Raw genomic sequence first — 19,563 nt, 5'->3', positions numbered from 1 at the left:
ACGGGTTTATAGGTGAACACCTGTGCCACTTGTAAAGTGTCATCTCTACATACTCTTCACTCCGTTCACTGCCCCCTTTCTTCTTTCCTTCCTGCAGCTACTGCGTATTGCGCACACTGAAAGCAGCAACATCTATTTGCACCAAACTTTTGCAGTTTGCCAACACAAATATGACCCTACGTTGATTTTCTGATTGCTTAACCAACTCAGTTATTTTCATCCAATAATACATTTCATACCATTACAATCTCTTACCCTTTCTGTTTTTCCCACGTATTATTTCACAGGTATGCCCATGTTGAATTGGCCCAAAGTTAATTGATATATATGCGAGGTTTCACGTTCATAAATAACCATATGTATATGAAAGACGCCATAGTGGAGGGCTCCAGAAACTTCAACCACCAGATATTCTTCAACGTGCACCCAAATCTGAACACGTGGGCCTACAGCATTTTTGCCTCCATTGAAAATGCAACCGACACAGCCGGGATTCGATCCCGGGATCGGTGGGTCAGCACTGCTGAGTACCTTACCCACTAGACTACCGCGGCGGGGCATCTTGGTCGAAAGATAGCTACTGCAGAAACTTAATCAAGAAAAACTTATTTTCCCCAGCTTCGTCAAGTTCGCGAACATAAATATGACAGTAAGTTGATTTTGTAATTGATTAATGAACTCGTATCAGTACCTTCGTGTGAGACGGCACAAACATGACAATTTTTGTGACCAGTGCTGCCGAGTGCCTACCGCATTTGAACATTTCAGAAATTTAGAGAGTGTATACCTTATCGTATTGTTTTTTTTTTCTGTGTAACCTCTCTTTTCAGTCAACTTAAACGTGACTCGCCCCCTTGGCAAGTAGAGAGTAGCCAAGCGATCCAAGAACTTTCTAACCTCCCTGCCCAACAGATTCCTCCTCCTTTCCGGAAGCTTTTCTGCTGCTCTTCTAGTGTGCATCCACAGTGAAATTGCGTCTGAAGCAGTGAGTGCAGCCACCTGTGGCGTACAGTAGTATCGTCTCAGTGTCCGGGAAAACTCGAAAGCGCTATCAGGTGTGACAAGCGGGCAACGAGAACTCTATAGTTCAGCAGGTGCTTTGCCTACCATGCAATCAATGACCTTCCACCCTGAATCCTCCTTGCAAACAGCCTCTGACAATACACGTCAATGGGACAGGACCTTAGGTGGCATATCTTGTGTTCCAATTTCGACCACACGTGTCATCATGGACGGCGTAACCTTCCGTTCTGCTTACTTGTTATTCGGTACGTGTGCATGTGGACGCGTTCCCACCCCCGAACGATAAGGGACGGTATAAAAGAAAATGGTTGCCGAGGCTTGCTACCTGCTTCTACGAGCTTCAGTTTCTGCTGGTAAGTGCATATTTGGCTGTCCCTTTTTTTTTTCGAATCGCACCAAGTGCCACAGTTTTTGTCAGCCCCTACTGCATGAAATCGATTCTTTGTATATTGTCTTCTTAAGACGCATAGAATTGCTAGTTGTTTCCAGCGGAAGAACAATTAGGCATTGTTGTTGTTTTGGCAATAGGTGCGTCTTTTACTCAGTCACTAAAAAGCTCTATAGAGATAATCGTATTCTTGTGTTATGCAACAAAGAAAAACACAATCGCATTGCTTTTATGACAGCACTATAATAGTATTTCGACAGCTAGTTGGAAGAGCTGTAGTGATCCTGTATGGAGAGTGATTGATGTTCTTTTATGACTACTGAAAGGATGTGCCTTAATTGCGTAACCACATCAAAAAATTAAACGATCTATCAACTCGAAAACAGCGTAGAAGGCAAACATGCACGTCATGCTTCTTTAACACAAGTTATAAAAAAAACATCTCCGTGTGCAGGTACCAGGGTGACCGTTACTTCCAAAATGAAGTACTTCTCCTTTGTGTTTATGCTTGGACTGCTGGCTGGTGAGTTGACTCACGTTTTAGTTGCTTTTTGCGTATCTTCTGTTAAAATAAGTGGCCGGGGTCATATATAGGCGTCAATATCAATTTAACGCACCACCAACCTTGGGCGTCGTTGTCCCCACCAAATTATGCAACATTTCTAGACTTATGATGCCCCCGTGCCTGCTAAACTCCGTGAACCATAATAGCCTAAATTAGGCGTCTTTTATTGTATCGCATTTAGTGCTTTCTTTAGGTATTGTACGTGTCTCACTGCGCAGCCTGAGCGTTACCTTAGCTATACCTACATGGCAATGGAATGAAAAAAAAAAGAACTGACTGCAGCAGACGCATTTTCGATGGAGGTGAAAATGCTTGAGGCCCGTGTCTTTGGATTTAGGTACATAATTAAGGACCCCGGGTGATCAAAATTTCTGGAGTCCTCCATTGCGGCGTTTCTCATAATCACATAGTGGTTTTGGGACGTTAAACCTCATTATTTATTACCGGTGAAAAAACCTCCTCAAAGCAGTCAGCTGACTATCGCAAAAACAAATGAAGTAGTTTAACGCCCCTTGATGACTATCATGCAATCCCCTTAACTTGGTATATTAATGTTCCGTTCTGAAATATACTCTACCCGGAAGACTGAGCATACCAATGCATCTAATCATTAATTTGTTTGGCTGCGTCCTCTAAAGTTCAAACAATCCGTGTTCCTAAAACAAAATTATTATATGAATAACAACTTGTGCATGTTACGTATGCAGCCCTGCTGGCCATGACTTTCGCCGTTGAAGACGACAATGCAGAGGCACATGTTCGAGTCCGTAAGTATATCGTAACGTGCATTTATATGAACTGCTAGTTTGCGGGGTCAGTAATAAATTAAGAGTAGGAGCACTTTTCTGCAGTTTTGTTTACCGTTAAACGACTTTTCGTATAGATTGATATTTGAAAGAAAGTTTGAGTCGATGCGAGTTTCAGCCAGGTATAGTTCTCACCTCTTCAATGCGGTCTTGCGGTCTTCCAAGGACGTACATGACGTGACCACGCTAAAGCATACACTTTAGTTGGCCATTTCCAAAAAGAAATATCGAAATACCTTGAGGTACTGGACAAAAGGGGGGCAGTAACATTAGCACTGTGCATGCAAGTCAGCCATGTAAATCATGCCTTCGATATCTTTCTGTGCCCAACATGATCTGCACTACCTCCTGGCAAAACCAGAAGCATTGGAATTTTTCTGCATCTTACGTAGTTTTCAGCAGCACCTGTGAGTTTACCCGCTTCAACACGCCAAGACAAAAATTTACTGAAGCTGTGGATAGACTAGATGATTGGTCTTCGTCGAAACAAACAATTCAGAGTCATTGGCCGAGTCCATCTTCAGCCCAGCAGGCTTTGAAAGCTTTAATACGCTTTTTCCGCACATCAGGCCTTAGGGACCGGCTTTAGATTCATAATTTCTTTGATTTCGCTTTTCCTCTTTCGCTATTTTTAGTCTTCTCTCTCTCTCTCTCTCTCTCTCTCTCTCTCATTGTAACATCTATTTTCTATCATATCTTATTACCCCCAACCCCTTCCCCAACACGGGGTAGCAAGCTCGTCTAAGAACGGGCTAACCTCCCTGTCTTTCCGCTTATTTATTTTTTCGTCTTCCTCCTCCACAGCGTTTGGCTTCTCTGATCAGGTGACGACGTCATATGATCAGGTGACGACGTCATATGATCAGGTGACGACGTCATATGATAAGGTCATCGTATAAAGGGTCTATACGACACCATTATGATGTCATGCTAAAGCCGCAAGCTTTCGCGAACTGTGGCATCATACATTTATGTCATGGAGAGCCGCCCTCACATCATGATTACTTTTCGCATCACTCGTATTGACGCAGACCTAAACGGTCCCTTTCCACGTTTGACGAGGCATTAAAGCTCTCGCCTTTAAATAGAACGCGACTTACGTATCGCAAGTGCAGAACTAATGAGAAATGCTTCATTTGCAGGCCGTTGGTTCGGCTGCCCGGTCAGCGACTTCTGCCACAAGCATTGTCTGAGCATTGGCCGCCGGGGAGGATACTGTGGTGGTCAATGGAGGACCACTTGCATCTGCTACAAAAATTGAAATGTTCCCTCCGTAACTTTCGAATAAAAGCATAGCGCACTTGCGCCCGCATACTAAGGTCTGTATAAATTTTTTCGGCTCGTATGAAATCTATACGGCCGTAAACTTGCTTTTTAAACAGTTAATTTGATCACCGAATAGGAATCACACGTTTATGAACACATGGCTATCAACTTTTTTATAGTACCGCAACAATCTCTTTATTTATTTGAAATTCCTTACAGGCCTCTTGGGCATTGTGTAAGGGGGGCTCTAAAATAACATCAAGGAGCAAAAAAATGTAAAGGAATCAAGCACCACTAGGAAACGACACAGAAAAAGAATTGAACATTTCATAAATAAGATGTACCTAAGGCATAATACATGGTGAGTAATACATGATGTATACATAATACTCGTAAATACACATACATACATACATACATACATACATACATACATACATACATGCATGCATGCATACATACATGCATGCATACATACATGCATACATGCATACATACATACATACATACATACATGCATGCATACATACATACATGCATGCATACATACATACATACATGCATGCATACATACATACATGCATACATACATACATACATACATACATACATACATACATACATACATACATACATACATACATACATACATACATACATACATGCATGCATACATGCATACATACATACATACATGCATGCATACATACATGCATACATACATGCATACATACATGCATACATACATGCATACATACATGCATACATACATGCATGTACGTATGCATACATGCATACATACATACATGCATGTATGTATGCATACATGCATACATACATGCATGCATGCATACATACATGCATGCATGCATACATGCATACATGCATGCATACATGCATACATGCATGCATACATACATGCATACATACATGCATGCATGCATACATGCATACATACATACATACATACATAATGTCTAGTGGCTAAGGTACTCGGCTGCTGATACGCAGGGCGCGGGTCCGAATCCCGGCTGCGGTGGCTGCATTTCCGATGGAGGCGGAAATGTTGTAGGCCCGTGCGCTCAGATTTGGGTGCACGTTAAAGAACCCCAGGTGGTATAAATTTCCGGAGTCCTCCACTACGGTGTCTCTCATAATCATATGGTGGTTTTGGAACGTTAAACCCCACATATCGATCGATACATAATTTAATGGCTTGTGGGACTGCTCATTTGGTTTGGTTTGGGAAAACTTTATTGTGAAAGTTTGAAGGCGTGCGCCCTAGCACAAGGTGGTTTGCTCCCACGATGGGACAGAAAAGCCGAGACCTAGCGCCGCATCGTGGGCCCTCTGGACAGCCCAAAGTTGTGATGTTATGTCCGGACTCCGAAGAGCGGAGTCCCACTTTCTGGACGACGCTTCATTGGTGTCGCGTACCGAATTAAGGGAACTCCGAGAGCATGCAGTGTAAGCTGACTAAAGCGCCACATTTTGTACACAAGTTGGTTAAATAAACGTCAGGGTAAAACTTGTGGAGAGAGGTAGGGTTAGGGTACGTTTCTGTTTGAAGTAATTGCAATGTAGGTGCCTGCGCTCTATTTAGCTTCCTATGTGGAGGTGGAAAAATTCTCCTATCCATAGCGAAATGCTGGGCATATTTATTGTATGTAGTTGGCAGATCCTTGTTTACGAAATCTCCAGTTCGACCCAAAGGTACTCCATGGCCGCGGACAGCTAACACTCGCGCCCTGGAGTGGGCAAACTCATGGAGATTGATAATCCCTCCGTCCATGTTTTCCATATGAGCCGGGAACCATGGATCGGTATGGGTTGTAAGCGGCTTCTCACCGAGTGTGTTTTTGACCTCTTTACACACAGCTCCAACCATGAAGACACAAATTGATTGATTGATATGTGGGGTTTAACGTCCCAAAGCCACCATTTGATTATGAGAGACACCGTAGTGGAGGGCACTGGAAATTTTGACCACCTGGGGTTCTTTAACGTGCACCGAAATCTGAGTACACGGGCCTACATCATTTCCGCCTTCATCGGAAATGCAGCCGCCACAGCCGGGATTCGAACCCGCGACCTGCGGGTCAGCAGCCGAGTACCTTAGCCACTAGACCACCGTGGCGGGGCATGAAGACACAAGTTATCGCTCTAGAATCGCTAAATATATGTTTATGACGTTGATCTAAAAGACCCAAGGCAATGGCAACCTGCTCGCCTTCATTGGCAGTCTTGGCGCATACCGACGCCGCATTAATTGTTACGCCTTTGTGGTTGAGTGTCACTACCGTGAATCGGTCTCTCTTATCATCATATTGCGCCGCGTCTCGAAAGAGGCACCCCCGTCACGATCCGCACCTTGGCGGATAAGGGCCTGAGCGCGCGCTCTCCTCCTTCCAACATTTCGTTGGGGATGCATGTTCCGCGGGGCAGGCTAGACAATGATATTCTCCTTCTGATCCCTCGAGAACCTTCGGACAGAGCCTCAATCTGAGCTGGTCGAGTACCCATATCTGCGAGAATCATCCTTCCCGCTTTTGAGCCAGGCAGCCTAATTTCCAGTGTTCTTTCTTGCGCTTCCGCAATTTCTTCCAATGTATTATGAATTCCCAACTGCAGGAGACGACCTGTGTGAGTGTAGTTGGGGAGCCCAAGGGCATTTTTTACCGCTCTTTTAATCATTGTATTAAGCTTGTCCCTTTCCAATCTCTTCCAAACATGCATTGCCATCACATATGCAAAATGACACCGCAGAAAAGCATGTATAAGCCTGACCAAGTTGTCCCCTGATAGTCCTGCCCGTCGATTAGCCACCCGCCTTATGAGCCTAATAACACTATCTGCCTTTTTGCTAACCTTTGAATCGTGATGTTATTAGCGCCCGTTGCTTCTAGCGTCATACCTAATATCCGAATGGAAGCGACTTTGGGGATTGATCGTCCACTTTGGGACTGCTGATTAGTTGAATGTTAATGTAAGACCATGTATGCGTGCGAAAGTCATATTATGATTGATTGATATGTGGGGTTTAACGTCCCAAAACCACCATGTGATTATGAGAGACGCCGTAGTGGAGGGCTCCGGAAATTTCGACCACCTGGGGTTCTTTAACGTGCACCCAAATCTGAGCACACGGGCCTACACCATTTCCGCCTCCATCGGAAATGCAGCCGCCGCAGCCGGGATTCGAATCCACGACTCGCGGGTCAGTAGCCGAGTACCTTAGCCACTAGACCACCGCGGCGGGGCACGCGAAACTCATATTATTATGTAATATTCTGCATGTTCGGGATGTGACATTGAGACGAAGGGAACGTGTCCAGTAGAGTGCACATACTTGTTGAATATTGTTAGTATGGCTATGTGACGGCATGTTGCTAAGGGCTGTAGGCAAAGATCAATATTTATTCGTGTGACACTGCTGAAGTAACTACAGTTTCGTGCCGTACACTACGCCTGATTAAAGAGTAGCAGTACAGTAGCATTCGGTTTCAAGCGGTGAATCATTTTATCAGAGGGAATATCAAACTTAGTCGATATATCTACTCAGGTTACTTGCATAATCAACCATATGTTACTTGTGTTCTTGGTCGTGCAAAACACTTCGGCTTATCACTCGTGTAGCAGTTCCCATAGAGAATGGCACAGATAACTTCTTTCGAAAACTTGGTGTTGATAACCGGGTGTGAAAACGGTGCTGATACGAAGTGCTACGTTTCTTTAGTCTCGTACGCGGGACGAGAAAAGTCAGCTTCGCGAATAGGCTGCACTTGCGTCGTGTATAGGTTATGCATACTTATTCAAGATATCTAACAAGACATTAAGAGGGGTTCTGAAATGTTCATTTTTACTGGGTTTCATTGCGTCTGACTCACTATAAAACACGATGTTTGAATCAAATCTAAGAGCGGGAGTGGAAACCTTTGAGCCTTACTGCTGGAGCAAACATTATTTATCCTACGAGATTGAAAATATGAGATGCGGCAAAGGCGCCGAACACCTGTTGTTTTTTTCTTTTTCTTTCATTTCGCTTGTCCCCTATTATAACATGGCTGTCGTAGTGTGGTCATCGCATACTGTTGGCCCCTGAAACCACATAATTGATGTGTAAAGCAGTACATCTGTTGTAATGTATTGAGGGATAAACTTTCCCGGCCAAAATTCGAATACTGTTTGCTGTACACCGGTTGTTAAAAACCTCATTTCTAAAAACACCAAGATAACTTCAACTTAGGTATTGATACTTCAAAGAGGCCCATGCTAGACATCCTCGTTAAGTGTTAAATGGGCTGCCCATTCAATGCCACATACGCGGCCCGTAGGCCTTTTCTTTGTCATAATACATTTATAAAGTATCTTAAGCTGTCAATTTGCACATTCTAACGCAAAACCCAAAGAAAATAAGGTTCTCATTCGCATAATGTGTTCTACTAGAGAATATGTCATAAACGAATAGAGAAAACACCAGCACTATAACGAGGTGGTAGCAAACTTCTCGTTGATAGGTGCAGCTTGTAAAGAAAACGTAGCATATAACTACCTAAGCTCGCTATATATTTTACTTTCTTCGCGGTAGGCGATAACCGGAACATAGCGGCTGAGCAGAAATAGCAGTCACGTTCACGGAATGCTATGCTCCACGGCCAAGAGCAGAGCTAGAAAAACGTTTCTTCCGTAAGGCTACGCTGCCACTCACCGCGGTCGCCTTCGGCAATTCTATACTCAGCTCTCTGGTCTATGAAATATCTCTTACGACGAAGTGAAGCGTTTGAGGTTCGCCTGAATGCATATTAAAATCTGCTGTTGAAAGCCGTCTGACGTTACATGGTTCCCACCGATTTCACCGTTCACTGAGTCTTTCGTGCGACAGTAGCAGTGATATGAAATATTTACGCACACCGTAGTTCCACTCGACGCATTTTGCGGAGCCTTTTTGTTGACGCTTTTGTGCGTATATTAATGGTTGTTTTACTCAAAGAATCTTGGCCCTGAACGGCATTATTGAGAAAATATGCTGTGATAGAAGGATTTCGATGTTTCAGAAAGTATACACCCTCAAAGCAAACACGCGGAAAAGAATTTCAATTTCGCATTCGTTTCTCTGCTTCTCTGTGTGTGCGTCTGTGTTCTTTGTACGTCTGTCCTCCTGCCTGCCAGTTTTTGTTTGTTTGTTTGTTTGTTTTCATAGACTCTTATCATAAGGCATTATTTTTACGTAATGTTTATTTCCAGGTTACCCAATATTTTCGAGAAAAACAGTCAACTTCTCTTTCACGCTCTTCAACAGAGAATAACTTCAAATTCTATGCAATATCAATAAAACAAATTAACTGCTATTATCGTGCATCAATTTGCATACTACCTTATATCGCAAAAAAGATCATTTACTTCGGCCGAAATACCACTTCACGCACAATGCTTAATGGCTCAACTTATTCTTAACCACTTCAGATAACATTGCCATCTCGTATATATCTTATAATAACGTGATTGCACTGCCCAATTTCTCTTTTTTTTGCACTCATTTCTATGGCAGAAAGCTGCATGTGAAAGAAGAACAAGGGTTAAAGTGAGACAACAACTATGCGCGAATTCTCAAAAAAAAAAAAAGCTTTCAAGACGGTAAAATCAGCATAAAGCCTTATTCAAAGAGTTCTAAGCACTAGAAAACCACTGTAGCGCCCTCGCTATAATTAATCCACGTCAGGGGTATTTTTTTTTCTTGCACAGCAGACATCAATCCATAGTGCCCGTCTATCTAAGTCAAGTTCTTTATTATGTTCCAAATTAAGTATCTGTAGGCGCATAGTATACTTGCCTCTTTGTATCAACATGTAGCAAGAACCCGTTCTTTGAATGAAATATTCAAGCCCAGTAAATATATTAACGAAAAATAAATGTTACAAACAAAGGGGCCTGCAAGAAGCTTCTCCATAGCCTAATGTTACTTTCTCGAATTTCGCTCAGAAACGGCATCATTCTTCAAGAAAATCTGTGGTCATTAATCCTTGAGCACGTTTCATCTTCTTCATTACTGCCTTTACTCATTGTTAAGTGAGCTGCAATTTTTTTCTTGCTTGTTTCTTTTTCTATTTTGACAATCACACTCCACGAATTCAACTTTTTTGTGTGAATCATCCACCACACTGCATATCCGGTTTTAAGCACTAAAATACCATATAGCTCTTTCTTATGCAATAGAAATCAATAGAAATGAGTCTAGCTTTGAACTCATTTTAGCCTTCATGTCTCTGTTGATCTCCTTCTCAACCCTACTAACGTTTGTCAGTCATTTAATTTGAGCTAAAGTTTGAATGAACGGTACTACCAAATCAGAATGCTTCTTTGTATATCTGTTAGTAGTATTATGCGCTCTCTCTCTCATACTTTTGTATCAGCAAGACTCTATAGTGGGGTAACTTTGTGGCCTTCTTGTAAGGCTTTTTATATCCGGAATATCTATGGTATTTACCGCTGTATAGAGCGATGAGATCTCTGCCTCTTTCTCGGCCTTCTCATGGGTGTTTCTTTTTGTTTCCAATGACAGACTATCAGTCGTACGAGTTGGGCCAGTTGAGTTGGGATGCGAGAAAGCGTAGTGGTAGAGACTAGACCTCGGGCATTCCTTTCTTTCTTGACGCTTCAAGATGTCATTTGTGACCACAGTATACGAGGGCTGCAATCTAAGTGAAAAATACCTTCTACGGAAGCGCGTTGCCTGGTACTCAAGCGTTCAGAAAATTATTCCAACTGTCATCACGCATACATGGACGGTTCCGTCAATATCGAGAATAACAGTTGCGCTGCGGCATATTGGGTGTCATCTATTGAAGCTGCATGGTCTGGCCACCTGGCCCACTTGCTGCTCTTCGCAAACAGAAGAATGGACCCAATCAAGCAGCTGTAATTCTCTCGGACTGCAAGTCAGAACTTTCTAGAGGAACTCTCACGAACGAGCTCTGCCGCCAGTCACCAGGGTCTCTGAGAGAGGCTACCAAAAAAAGCATCAACATAACTTTCCAGTGGATACCTTCACATGTTCGTGTCAGCGGTAATGAAAGAGCAGATACTTTTCAAAACAACCGTCAATCAGAGCCCCTATATGAACCTACAATTACGAAAACAAACAATTTGATGCCATTTCCACTCTTTATGGAAGTCGCCCCATCAGCCTTGTGCCCCAAGGTGCCTCAGTCGAGACGAGCGAACTCTGCTACAGAATAAGAACACGATCGGCCTATACTCCTGCATGATTATTTCAAGCCAGTGTTACTTCATCCCCTCTGTGCACTGAATGCAGTGAAGCCGCGGACATGCAGCATATATCACTGGTCGTGCAAGTATTTTTGCTGGCAAAGAGAGACATTAATGGACAGTGTGAAGAAAGGAAGGTTCCCCCACGGAAGCTGTAAAGACATCGTGTTTTCGGCAGGTTGGCAACTGACGCGAGAGCAAGTGACTAACATACTCTTGTGTTTTCAGCGAGAGATAGGATGAAGCGATGTATGGTGAGCTGAACTACATGGGAAAAGTCGCTCAGGCGGTGCAACTGCAGCCAGATCTGCCGAGCTAAGCCCGCCTGTGGCAACATCATCACCACCAACCTCAGCACCCTATGCTGGGGCGCAATCTTGTACTCGTTCTCTGACAGAACAGAACGTGAATTCAAGGGTGAACTAGAGGAATCAAACAGTCAATGGGCGAGGTGAACGAATCCATAAATGCTTTTTACGCATGAGGCAATGTGAAATTTACAGCTTTCAATTGAAGAGCATGTTTACTCACAATTTATTTGTGTTAATGTATTTATTGGGCGCTAGGTGGCTTTAAGACTACTTACGGTTAAGGTCTCTAGATAAATACTAGGGACCTTACTTTCGGTGAAGAGCGAGGAGGGGAGCTGGTTGCCATTTTACCCCAACATTTTAGTGCGTCATTATATAAACAAGGCACAACGTAGGCGAATTGAATTCCTCGGCCCAGAAGGTTGCGTTTTGATTCAGTCAAAATCGTTCAGAGACCGTTGTATATATATTATATGTACTCTATCAAAAATGACAGAGTTGAGATAGTTGGTACGTATCAATTTTAATTCAAATTTTCGCTCTCAGTGGTTACGTTTTGATCCAATTCAAGTTGCCCTTTCAAACGTGATGGTGTCTCCATCCGCTCTCTCCCCGTTCTGTGCAAGTTCTTTACTAGCAGGTGACAAAATGATTGACAGAACGGCTGGTTGCTCTTATCAGTCTGAACGTATGGCGAGCTTCGAGCCATCCCGCGTGACCTGATGGGACGTTCTATCACAGAATGTCGCGTATGTAGTATTGTATGATGTGTACAAGTTTTCCACTATGGCGTGCATCGTGATCATACCACCATTTCGACTCGTAAAACCTCAGATATTGTTATTATTAGGATTATTTAGGAGCCATATAAGGGGCACCCAACAAACATAACAAAATAAAAAACACGTAAATGGCAAAAACATAGAGGTAGGTTTGTTGTTTGTTCTAGGACCAGACAAGTTTGCGATAAACAATGACATTTACTAGGGGAATTCATGGTGACTGGTGCGTGCAAAAGCGTATAGATTATCGGACAGGATATGTCGATGAAGCACCATTCTTCAACTACAGCTGGACTTCATAACACGCAATTGCGCTATTCTTTTTTACTATCTATGTCTCTCTCTCTCTCTTCACACCCGTCTAAAGAGCACGAAATTATTTCCTTTGCAACGAAAGGATACCAGATGAGGGCGAGGTTGCCTTACGTGTGCGATCGCAACCGTTGCCGAAAGCGAAGTGGCTTCCTGGCAGAGGACAAGCTCGAGAGACTGAGGTTTCCCCACGCACTACGCAATTTTTGCCATCTGCAGAAAGAACGCGGAGAGTGCAGCATGTTGCTCTTCATCGGGCAGCACCGCTTCGTCTCTCGCTGATCAAAGGGATTCGTTTCCGGCAGTAATGAACCGCGGTACTCCTGTGTTTGAAGCAGGCGCAGGCTCGTCAGCGAGTGGTGTTTGCTGTCGTTTCCTCTAACGCTCCTGGACAGCGGGCTCCGTTGGGAGCCTTGCTCGGTAATCAAACGGCCTAACATTTGTGACTCTTACGCCAACCTGGACGCTTTCAGTATACCTCAGCATGTTTGTAAACACAGCGACATGATTGCAAGTGCCACACCCAAAAGTTTCATCCTCGGAGCCGGCGCCGGACAGCAAAAAGTTATCTCGTGAGGAGTTTTTCTGCACAGCAGCCCTGTGTGTGTGTGCGTTGTTTCGGTGGAAGTTCCTACAAATTCCTACAAGTCACGACAAATACAAGTTCCTACAAGTCATGACATTTACAACGAAGAGTCCCTACTTAAGCGTGTCAATATAAGTAGAAAGAAGAAAACGTGCGGGCCCCGATCATGCGATGACCAGAGCATGCGAAAAAGTAATTCGAGAATTGAAGTCAACCAGAAGCCACAGAATTCAAGAAAAACCTGTTGACAAAATTGGACCGAATGTTCACGCGCTATTTCACGTGGACTGAAAACGTCGCTAATAGATATGTTGAGAAAACTTTTTTTTTTGTGTGTGCAAAATAGATTGGGACAAATTTGCAGACGTGTAAAGAGAAAAACAGCAATGAAAAAATTGAACGAAATAGGCTGCGTTGTAGAGCACCGATGCCAAGTAATTAGCTCCGATACCAAGTTTTCATCTTACTTCATTGCACTGTTCAGTAACTGTGCATCATAACCAACCAGCCTTCTTGTCAGTCATTCCTCGGACATCACTGTTGCCAGAAAGCCGAAGGACCAGTTCATCGATGACTGTTTTCTTTTCAGGCGTATCTTTCTTACCTATCCTATATAAGACTGCTGAGTTGTTTTTTCAACAATATTCGAACTCTCGTGCTGGCTGACCTTGCAGGATACGCTGCGCAACATACTTATGCCACGAACTCGAAATTGTGACATTGGTTCTTGCAGCGTACTCCATGTGGCTTTTTGAGCACGTTCTGCCCTCTTAGGCACGGGTGCTTCTTTTCATCGGGGAATTGAATGCGCACGTGTACATGTGATCAGGTTGTCGCCCGTGTAACTTTATACGTTTCGTGCGCCGGGACAACAACCGCAATTGCATGTGCGTTCTCGCTTTCTTTACTCGACGTGCCTGCTAAGCCCAATTTCTTTGCCGGCACAGTATCTTCGCTCACTGAACCGCCAGCCATGCCGGAGGACCACCTTCATTCGTATGTCTATGCCGGTGTCGTAATTTTCTTCTATACGGTAATAATGTGTGCGACGACGGGGTATTACGTGTAATAGGAGAGCACTCCATTGTCGCGCTCCCAGACTAACTGCGCGGCTACGTCATGTTAGAATGAGGTGCGACTGCATCCCGTGCGATGAAAATGCAGCCTTCCAACGAAACCATAGACATTTCTAAGGGCTGCTCATCAGGTGAAACAGTGGCGCACTTGATACAGACGTGCGGTGCTCTGCTTGTCGAGCTGCTTTTCGGTCAGTGGCCGCCGTTGCGCAACACTATCGACAAAGCTACTGCGGGGTCTTTTTCGGTACTCTTTTCGGTTCTGTTTTTCTCGGAACGTGATAAAAGGAAAGATCCGTAACGACTTCGCCTTTAATAATAAAGGCACCACAGTCACTCCGTTCTCAGCCTTGCACTCTTCGGCACTTCATGCTGGCAACCGCTACTTTGCCGATTGTACCATGAAGGCTGATGGTGTATTTGTCGTTGTTTGAATAGTTTGCAGGGTGCAGCACTGGTAATTGACCCGATGGCTGAATTTGGAAAATCAAGCATCAGATAACTTTCCAGTCAATTTTGTTTTGCATTTTTGAATTTTTGACAGACGAAACATGTGATATTTCTTTTGTTTCTGCTAGCCTTACTACACTCATGGTCGAAATTTCTCCCGCTTTTTGATGCATTACAATTATTTCTTATGTGAGATTGTGTTAATCTAGTGCATATGTCATTCTAGTCTGATACGTTTACTGTTGAAAATATAACGAAAGGTTAGAAAACAGAATAAATAATTTATGATTTATTAATACTCGTATTATTTTTGTATTAGACAGTGACATGGCGGGCTTTTTCGAACGTTCGTGGTTTTTTATTTATCAGTTTATAAGTCTCGTAAAAAGGCTCTACGATACTGTTCCGACAATTCATCGTACTACGCTATAATATGCCAGAAAACTTTCATTAGTCGTCATCACTTGAAAGAAAACAAGCAATAAAATTTCAGCATGGCTGTATTATCCAGGAATAGCAAATAATGGCTAACCTATTTCGGCATTTAAACTAAGACCTTCCGTACACTCTTTATATTCTGCATTTAAATGAAAGCAATTATTTTGGTATCACTAAAGTCACTTCGCATTTACATGTTCATTTATAGAGTAGCGTTTTCTTTTTATTGCAGTACTAAAGAATTTAGTATTGTTCTTGAATTTGCATTATAAAAAATTACTTATTCGTAAGTCTGCTCTCGTTCACATGAGAAGAATTATATTGAAAAAGAAAAATAGCTTTCAGAGTGATCTTTGTATTCTACCACGAAACAAAACAAGAATACAACAAAAACGCAATTTCCGCTAACTACCGAGATTTACATGGCTTTTTAAAAGGTATTACAGCCATCTGCCGAAAGTCGCTGTGAAAAACTAGCTACACATTCATAACCCGCTCATGGGGAGCCACTATTTTTCCTTTGTCCTGTGTGGTCGCAGTGTGCGTCCAATGCTTTTTGACAATATCCCGTAGCGGCCAAAGATTGTGTGTAGCGAGTAGACGCGGCTGGAATGTCAGGCGTGGTCATACGGAGAAGAAAATTCCAGAGAGGGAGTGGGTAGCTTAGCAACTGTATTGTCTAGGCACGTTAGCATCAGACGAAACAAGTGAATATAAAAGACGCTGATCTCAAAACTGTGATAAGTGCAAAAGAGCCACCGTCGGGTCTCCTTTGTTATCACTTGGTTCCCTTGTTCTGCCAGCCCCTGCTTTGTTGCTTCTTTCTATTCCACCTTCCATAGGTCATTTTTCTCTTCAGTGGGTTATATATATATATATATATATATATATATATATATATATATATATATATATATATATATATATATATATATATATATATAGATAGATAGATAGATAGATAGATAGATAGATAGATAGATAATAAGCGTATTAAATCAAACCTCATATACGCTTTCGCAAAACCAAAAGGAAGATTGAAATGAGAAGAAAAAGAATTGTAATACTGTATAGACATAAAGGGTACGTTCCTCTCGCAGTCTGCTTTTGTAACTATTGGCCTTGCACTAATGTTGTACACACCACAGCTTTTTGATCGAAATTCGTTCGATCGAAAGTAGACGTCGTGGCCCTTTCGCTACACATGAAAAAAAAAAAGTAATGCGAAGGGTTGCGTAAATATGGCGGGTAGCAACCTTTTTTCTTTCATCGTACGTATATTCTGCGGTGAAGTTTGTGGCCGGCCAATACGATTTCACAGGTACCACGCCTTCCCCGAGAAAATAATCACACGGCAAATTTCTATGTTGGCTGACTACGTATACGTAGGTGTAAAAGCAACTCTTTTTTTTCACATACACTCACGCTTGAACAGGCGTATGCATATATAATGTCAACTGCGAAGCCGTTCTTCACAGTCCTTATCGTACGAGTCATCACCGTGGCACCACCGCGAACTTGTGCACGCAGCTCGTGTGGAGCCATGTCAACGAGTAAACTAATTGATTGATATGTGGGGTTTAACGTCCCAAAACCACCATATGATTATGAGAGACGCCGTAGTGGAGGGCTCTGGAAATTTCGACCACCTGGGATTCTTTAACGTGCACCCAAATCTGAGCACATGGGCCTACAACATTTCTAACGAGTAAACTAAGCCAGTCTCTTTTCAGAAAACGACATTTCTTTCTTTATCATCGCTTTGATGCTCTTTTAGGGACAAGCAAATGATGCGTGTACTGTACGTTGGCGAGAATGACGATGGCAGGGGGGGGGGGGGGCGTTATCAGCAGACTACGCCTTGTGGGACTGCTTATACGCGAAGAAGAGGATGTCGTACCAGGCCTGTTCTGCTAATTTGAACGCGCTGTTACTCTGCCTTGTGCAAGGTGCGATTGTTTTGCGTTCGCGCAACGCTTCCTTGTTCGTTTATTTTTTTCAATGCCAGTGCAAACGCTCGCTTCTCAATGGGAGCCACTGGTCAACTTTAGTTAAGAGTGGTCGCGCTGCGACGCCACATAAAGGCTGCGGCTGCTTGCGTCACACGTTCGTCCAAGTGCCTTCCCATGCAGATGCGATAGACGCCCTTTCCCTCTCTGACATTATGAGATGTGCTCCTTCGTGCTCCTTCATCGTGGCTGAAAGAAATTCCACATCACAGCACTCGTGTGCCACCCCACGCATCTGTCCACAACTAAACAAAAAATTACTTCAACTGATTTCTGTTGTAAGGCATCACCCAAAACGTTACTTAGCCCCTTGAAGGATAAGGACACGTGAAGTCTAGGCGATGAATCAGAATAGGAAAGGGCTAGAGAAAATAGTGGTGAACGGCTCGATTGGGTGCATCTGGGTGGCACTGGGAAAAAAAAGAGAGCCGTCACTGATTCGAGCAATCACACGAGCTCTTCAATGTCATTCATTGAGCTATTTTATATGAGTTACCTAGTGATTCGGAAAAATTGTCTAGCGTTTTTAGAATGCCCAAAAAACACCATTTTAGGGCGTGTAATTTTTAAAAAAACGCTCATGAAGTGAGCCTATATAAAACTAGCACAAAGCGAAAACTAAACATTTTAAATGACTAGTTTTGACAAAAAATTTTACAAGGAAGCCAATAAGAACGCCCAAAGAGAAGTCATAAGCAGTTAGACGCATAATTCTAATGCTAGCTAGTTTTGTATAGTCCTGCCAGTCTTCTTCTATAGCTTGTAGGAACCTAACACTATACTATACCGCATGTCTGCGCTAAAGTGGTTAAATGCTTGACATACCATTCAAGTCAGCCACACAAAAAATTCACCCCCATTTTTTTCAACACCAAAGTGTTAAAAACACGAAAGTCCACTAAGACTTTATTAGGAGATTTCGGTCATAGATATGATCACCATAAAGTGGATACGAAGAAATGACAAAAAGAATAAACTTGTGATAAAAGTTTTGTTCACGCGGATGACCCGAAAGTTGAACCAATGAGCTCTCCATTCACGACAAAATTTGCTACAAGCGCGCTACCCACCGCGACACCAACGCGCATGCACGAGAATGCACAAACTTGCCTTTTCTCTCTCACATCTCTTCCATTTCACAGCGATTTTGGTTTGTCAATGCAAACGAACATCTACAGGGAGCGCTTCAGCCGTTTCAGCGTAGCGGAGGCCCTCGGTGCAATGTTGGATGAGACTTTACCGTCGGTGGCAATGCAGCAACTCCATTCGGGTAAGAACCAGTTACGTACTCTGCATTTCGCCTCCTGTTAACGCGCAACATCTCCTCGCAGCTTCTAATTGCATCAAGGATGTTTCTCCGCCGTCTAGCACTTCGAGTGCAACAGCAACAACCCTAATAAAAATGCTACGGTAGGTGCCATGCAAAGGAAACCACGTCGAAGAGCGAACGTTATGCAAGCGAGTGTTTTGCACAAAAGAAAACTCAAAAAGAACTTGAAGATAACAAGAAAGAAAGAACACCGAAGAGAAACAAAGAAGCCTGTCCATCTCCGCCCTTCCAGGCTTGGCAACGCTATAGTACAAATCTGCGTAATTTTTTTCGCAGTTGCGTTGAGCTTTAGTAATTATTACACCACATCTAAAAAGGAAAGCACACATTGATTTTTAAATGAGCAATGTAACCAATAAACATGGGAAACAAAAAGTTCTGGGCTTCTCCAACTTTAGCTGTTCCACAGCTGGCAGTGTTTGCTGCTAAACAAGTTCTAAGGACACAATCGGTTCCAAGTGGCACCCGATGGTTTCTTGTTTTCAGATGGCTCAGAACTAAATATAAGCAGGTCTAACATCGGTGGTCTGTAGTTTTCAGTAACAGGGGCACTCTATCACCCATGGTGCTCGTAGATATGCGTTCGATATGAAGTATAGTGGTGTTCTTTTTTTTTTTCATTTTCATGTCAGTTTTTTTGTCACAGACTTTCTTGTTTATTTCGGAGGGTTTTTTTTCGTCTCAATACTGCTACTCTACTATAGTTATGGTGCTGTGATGGTGAAGAACCAAGTGAGCGAATCGGTAAACAATAAAATAAATATCTATTGGTGAATGCTAAATGCTCTTGTACTGTGCAGCTCTAAAGAGAAGAACAAGTTTTTTTCATAATAAAAAATACCACTTTGACAATTACAAGGTCACCACACTTGCCGCAAGATGACGCTTAGTAAGCGGGAAAACACGCGGGAAGAAATAGTGTTTGCGGGGGCAGGGGGGTGACGCCATCTTGAAA

At 43.0% G+C, this 19,563-nt stretch overlaps 1 protein-coding gene across 1 annotated transcript; it reads left to right on the top strand.

The window, feature by feature from the left end:
• The first annotated feature begins 1,312 nt into the window (after positions 1-1,312).
• Positions 1,313-4,096, top strand: LOC142807741 (defensin-like). The gene is made up of 4 exons (XM_075891370.1): positions 1,313-1,376; positions 1,866-1,934; positions 2,684-2,743; positions 3,925-4,096. The coding sequence occupies exons 1-4, from the start codon at positions 1,328-1,330 to the stop codon at positions 4,041-4,043; spliced, it is 297 nt and encodes a 98-aa protein (XP_075747485.1). The 5' UTR covers positions 1,313-1,327; the 3' UTR covers positions 4,044-4,096.
• Positions 4,097-19,563: the final 15,467 nt, after the last annotated feature.

This window comes from Rhipicephalus microplus, chromosome 1, assembly GCF_043290135.1.
Source record: "Rhipicephalus microplus isolate Deutch F79 chromosome 1, USDA_Rmic, whole genome shotgun sequence".
Classification (NCBI taxonomy): Eukaryota; Metazoa; Arthropoda; class Arachnida; order Ixodida; family Ixodidae; genus Rhipicephalus; species Rhipicephalus microplus.
Note: the sequence above shows the minus strand (reverse complement) of the source record. Positions and strands in the feature narration are given on the sequence as shown.

What these genes read in the sequence shown, in the direction of transcription:
- LOC142807741 (XM_075891370.1), top strand. Translation starts at nt 1,328, where the DNA reads ATGGTTGCCGAGGCTTGCTACCTGCTTCTACGAGCTTCAGTTTCTGCT. An exon ending in ACGAGCTTCAGTTTCTGCTG is followed by an intron (nt 1,377 to 1,865) that starts GTAAGTGCATAT and finishes CTCCGTGTGCAG; the next exon opens with GTACCAGGGTGACCGTTACT. An exon ending in AGAGGCACATGTTCGAGTCC is followed by an intron (nt 2,744 to 3,924) that starts GTAAGTATATCG and finishes CTTCATTTGCAG; the next exon opens with GCCGTTGGTTCGGCTGCCCG.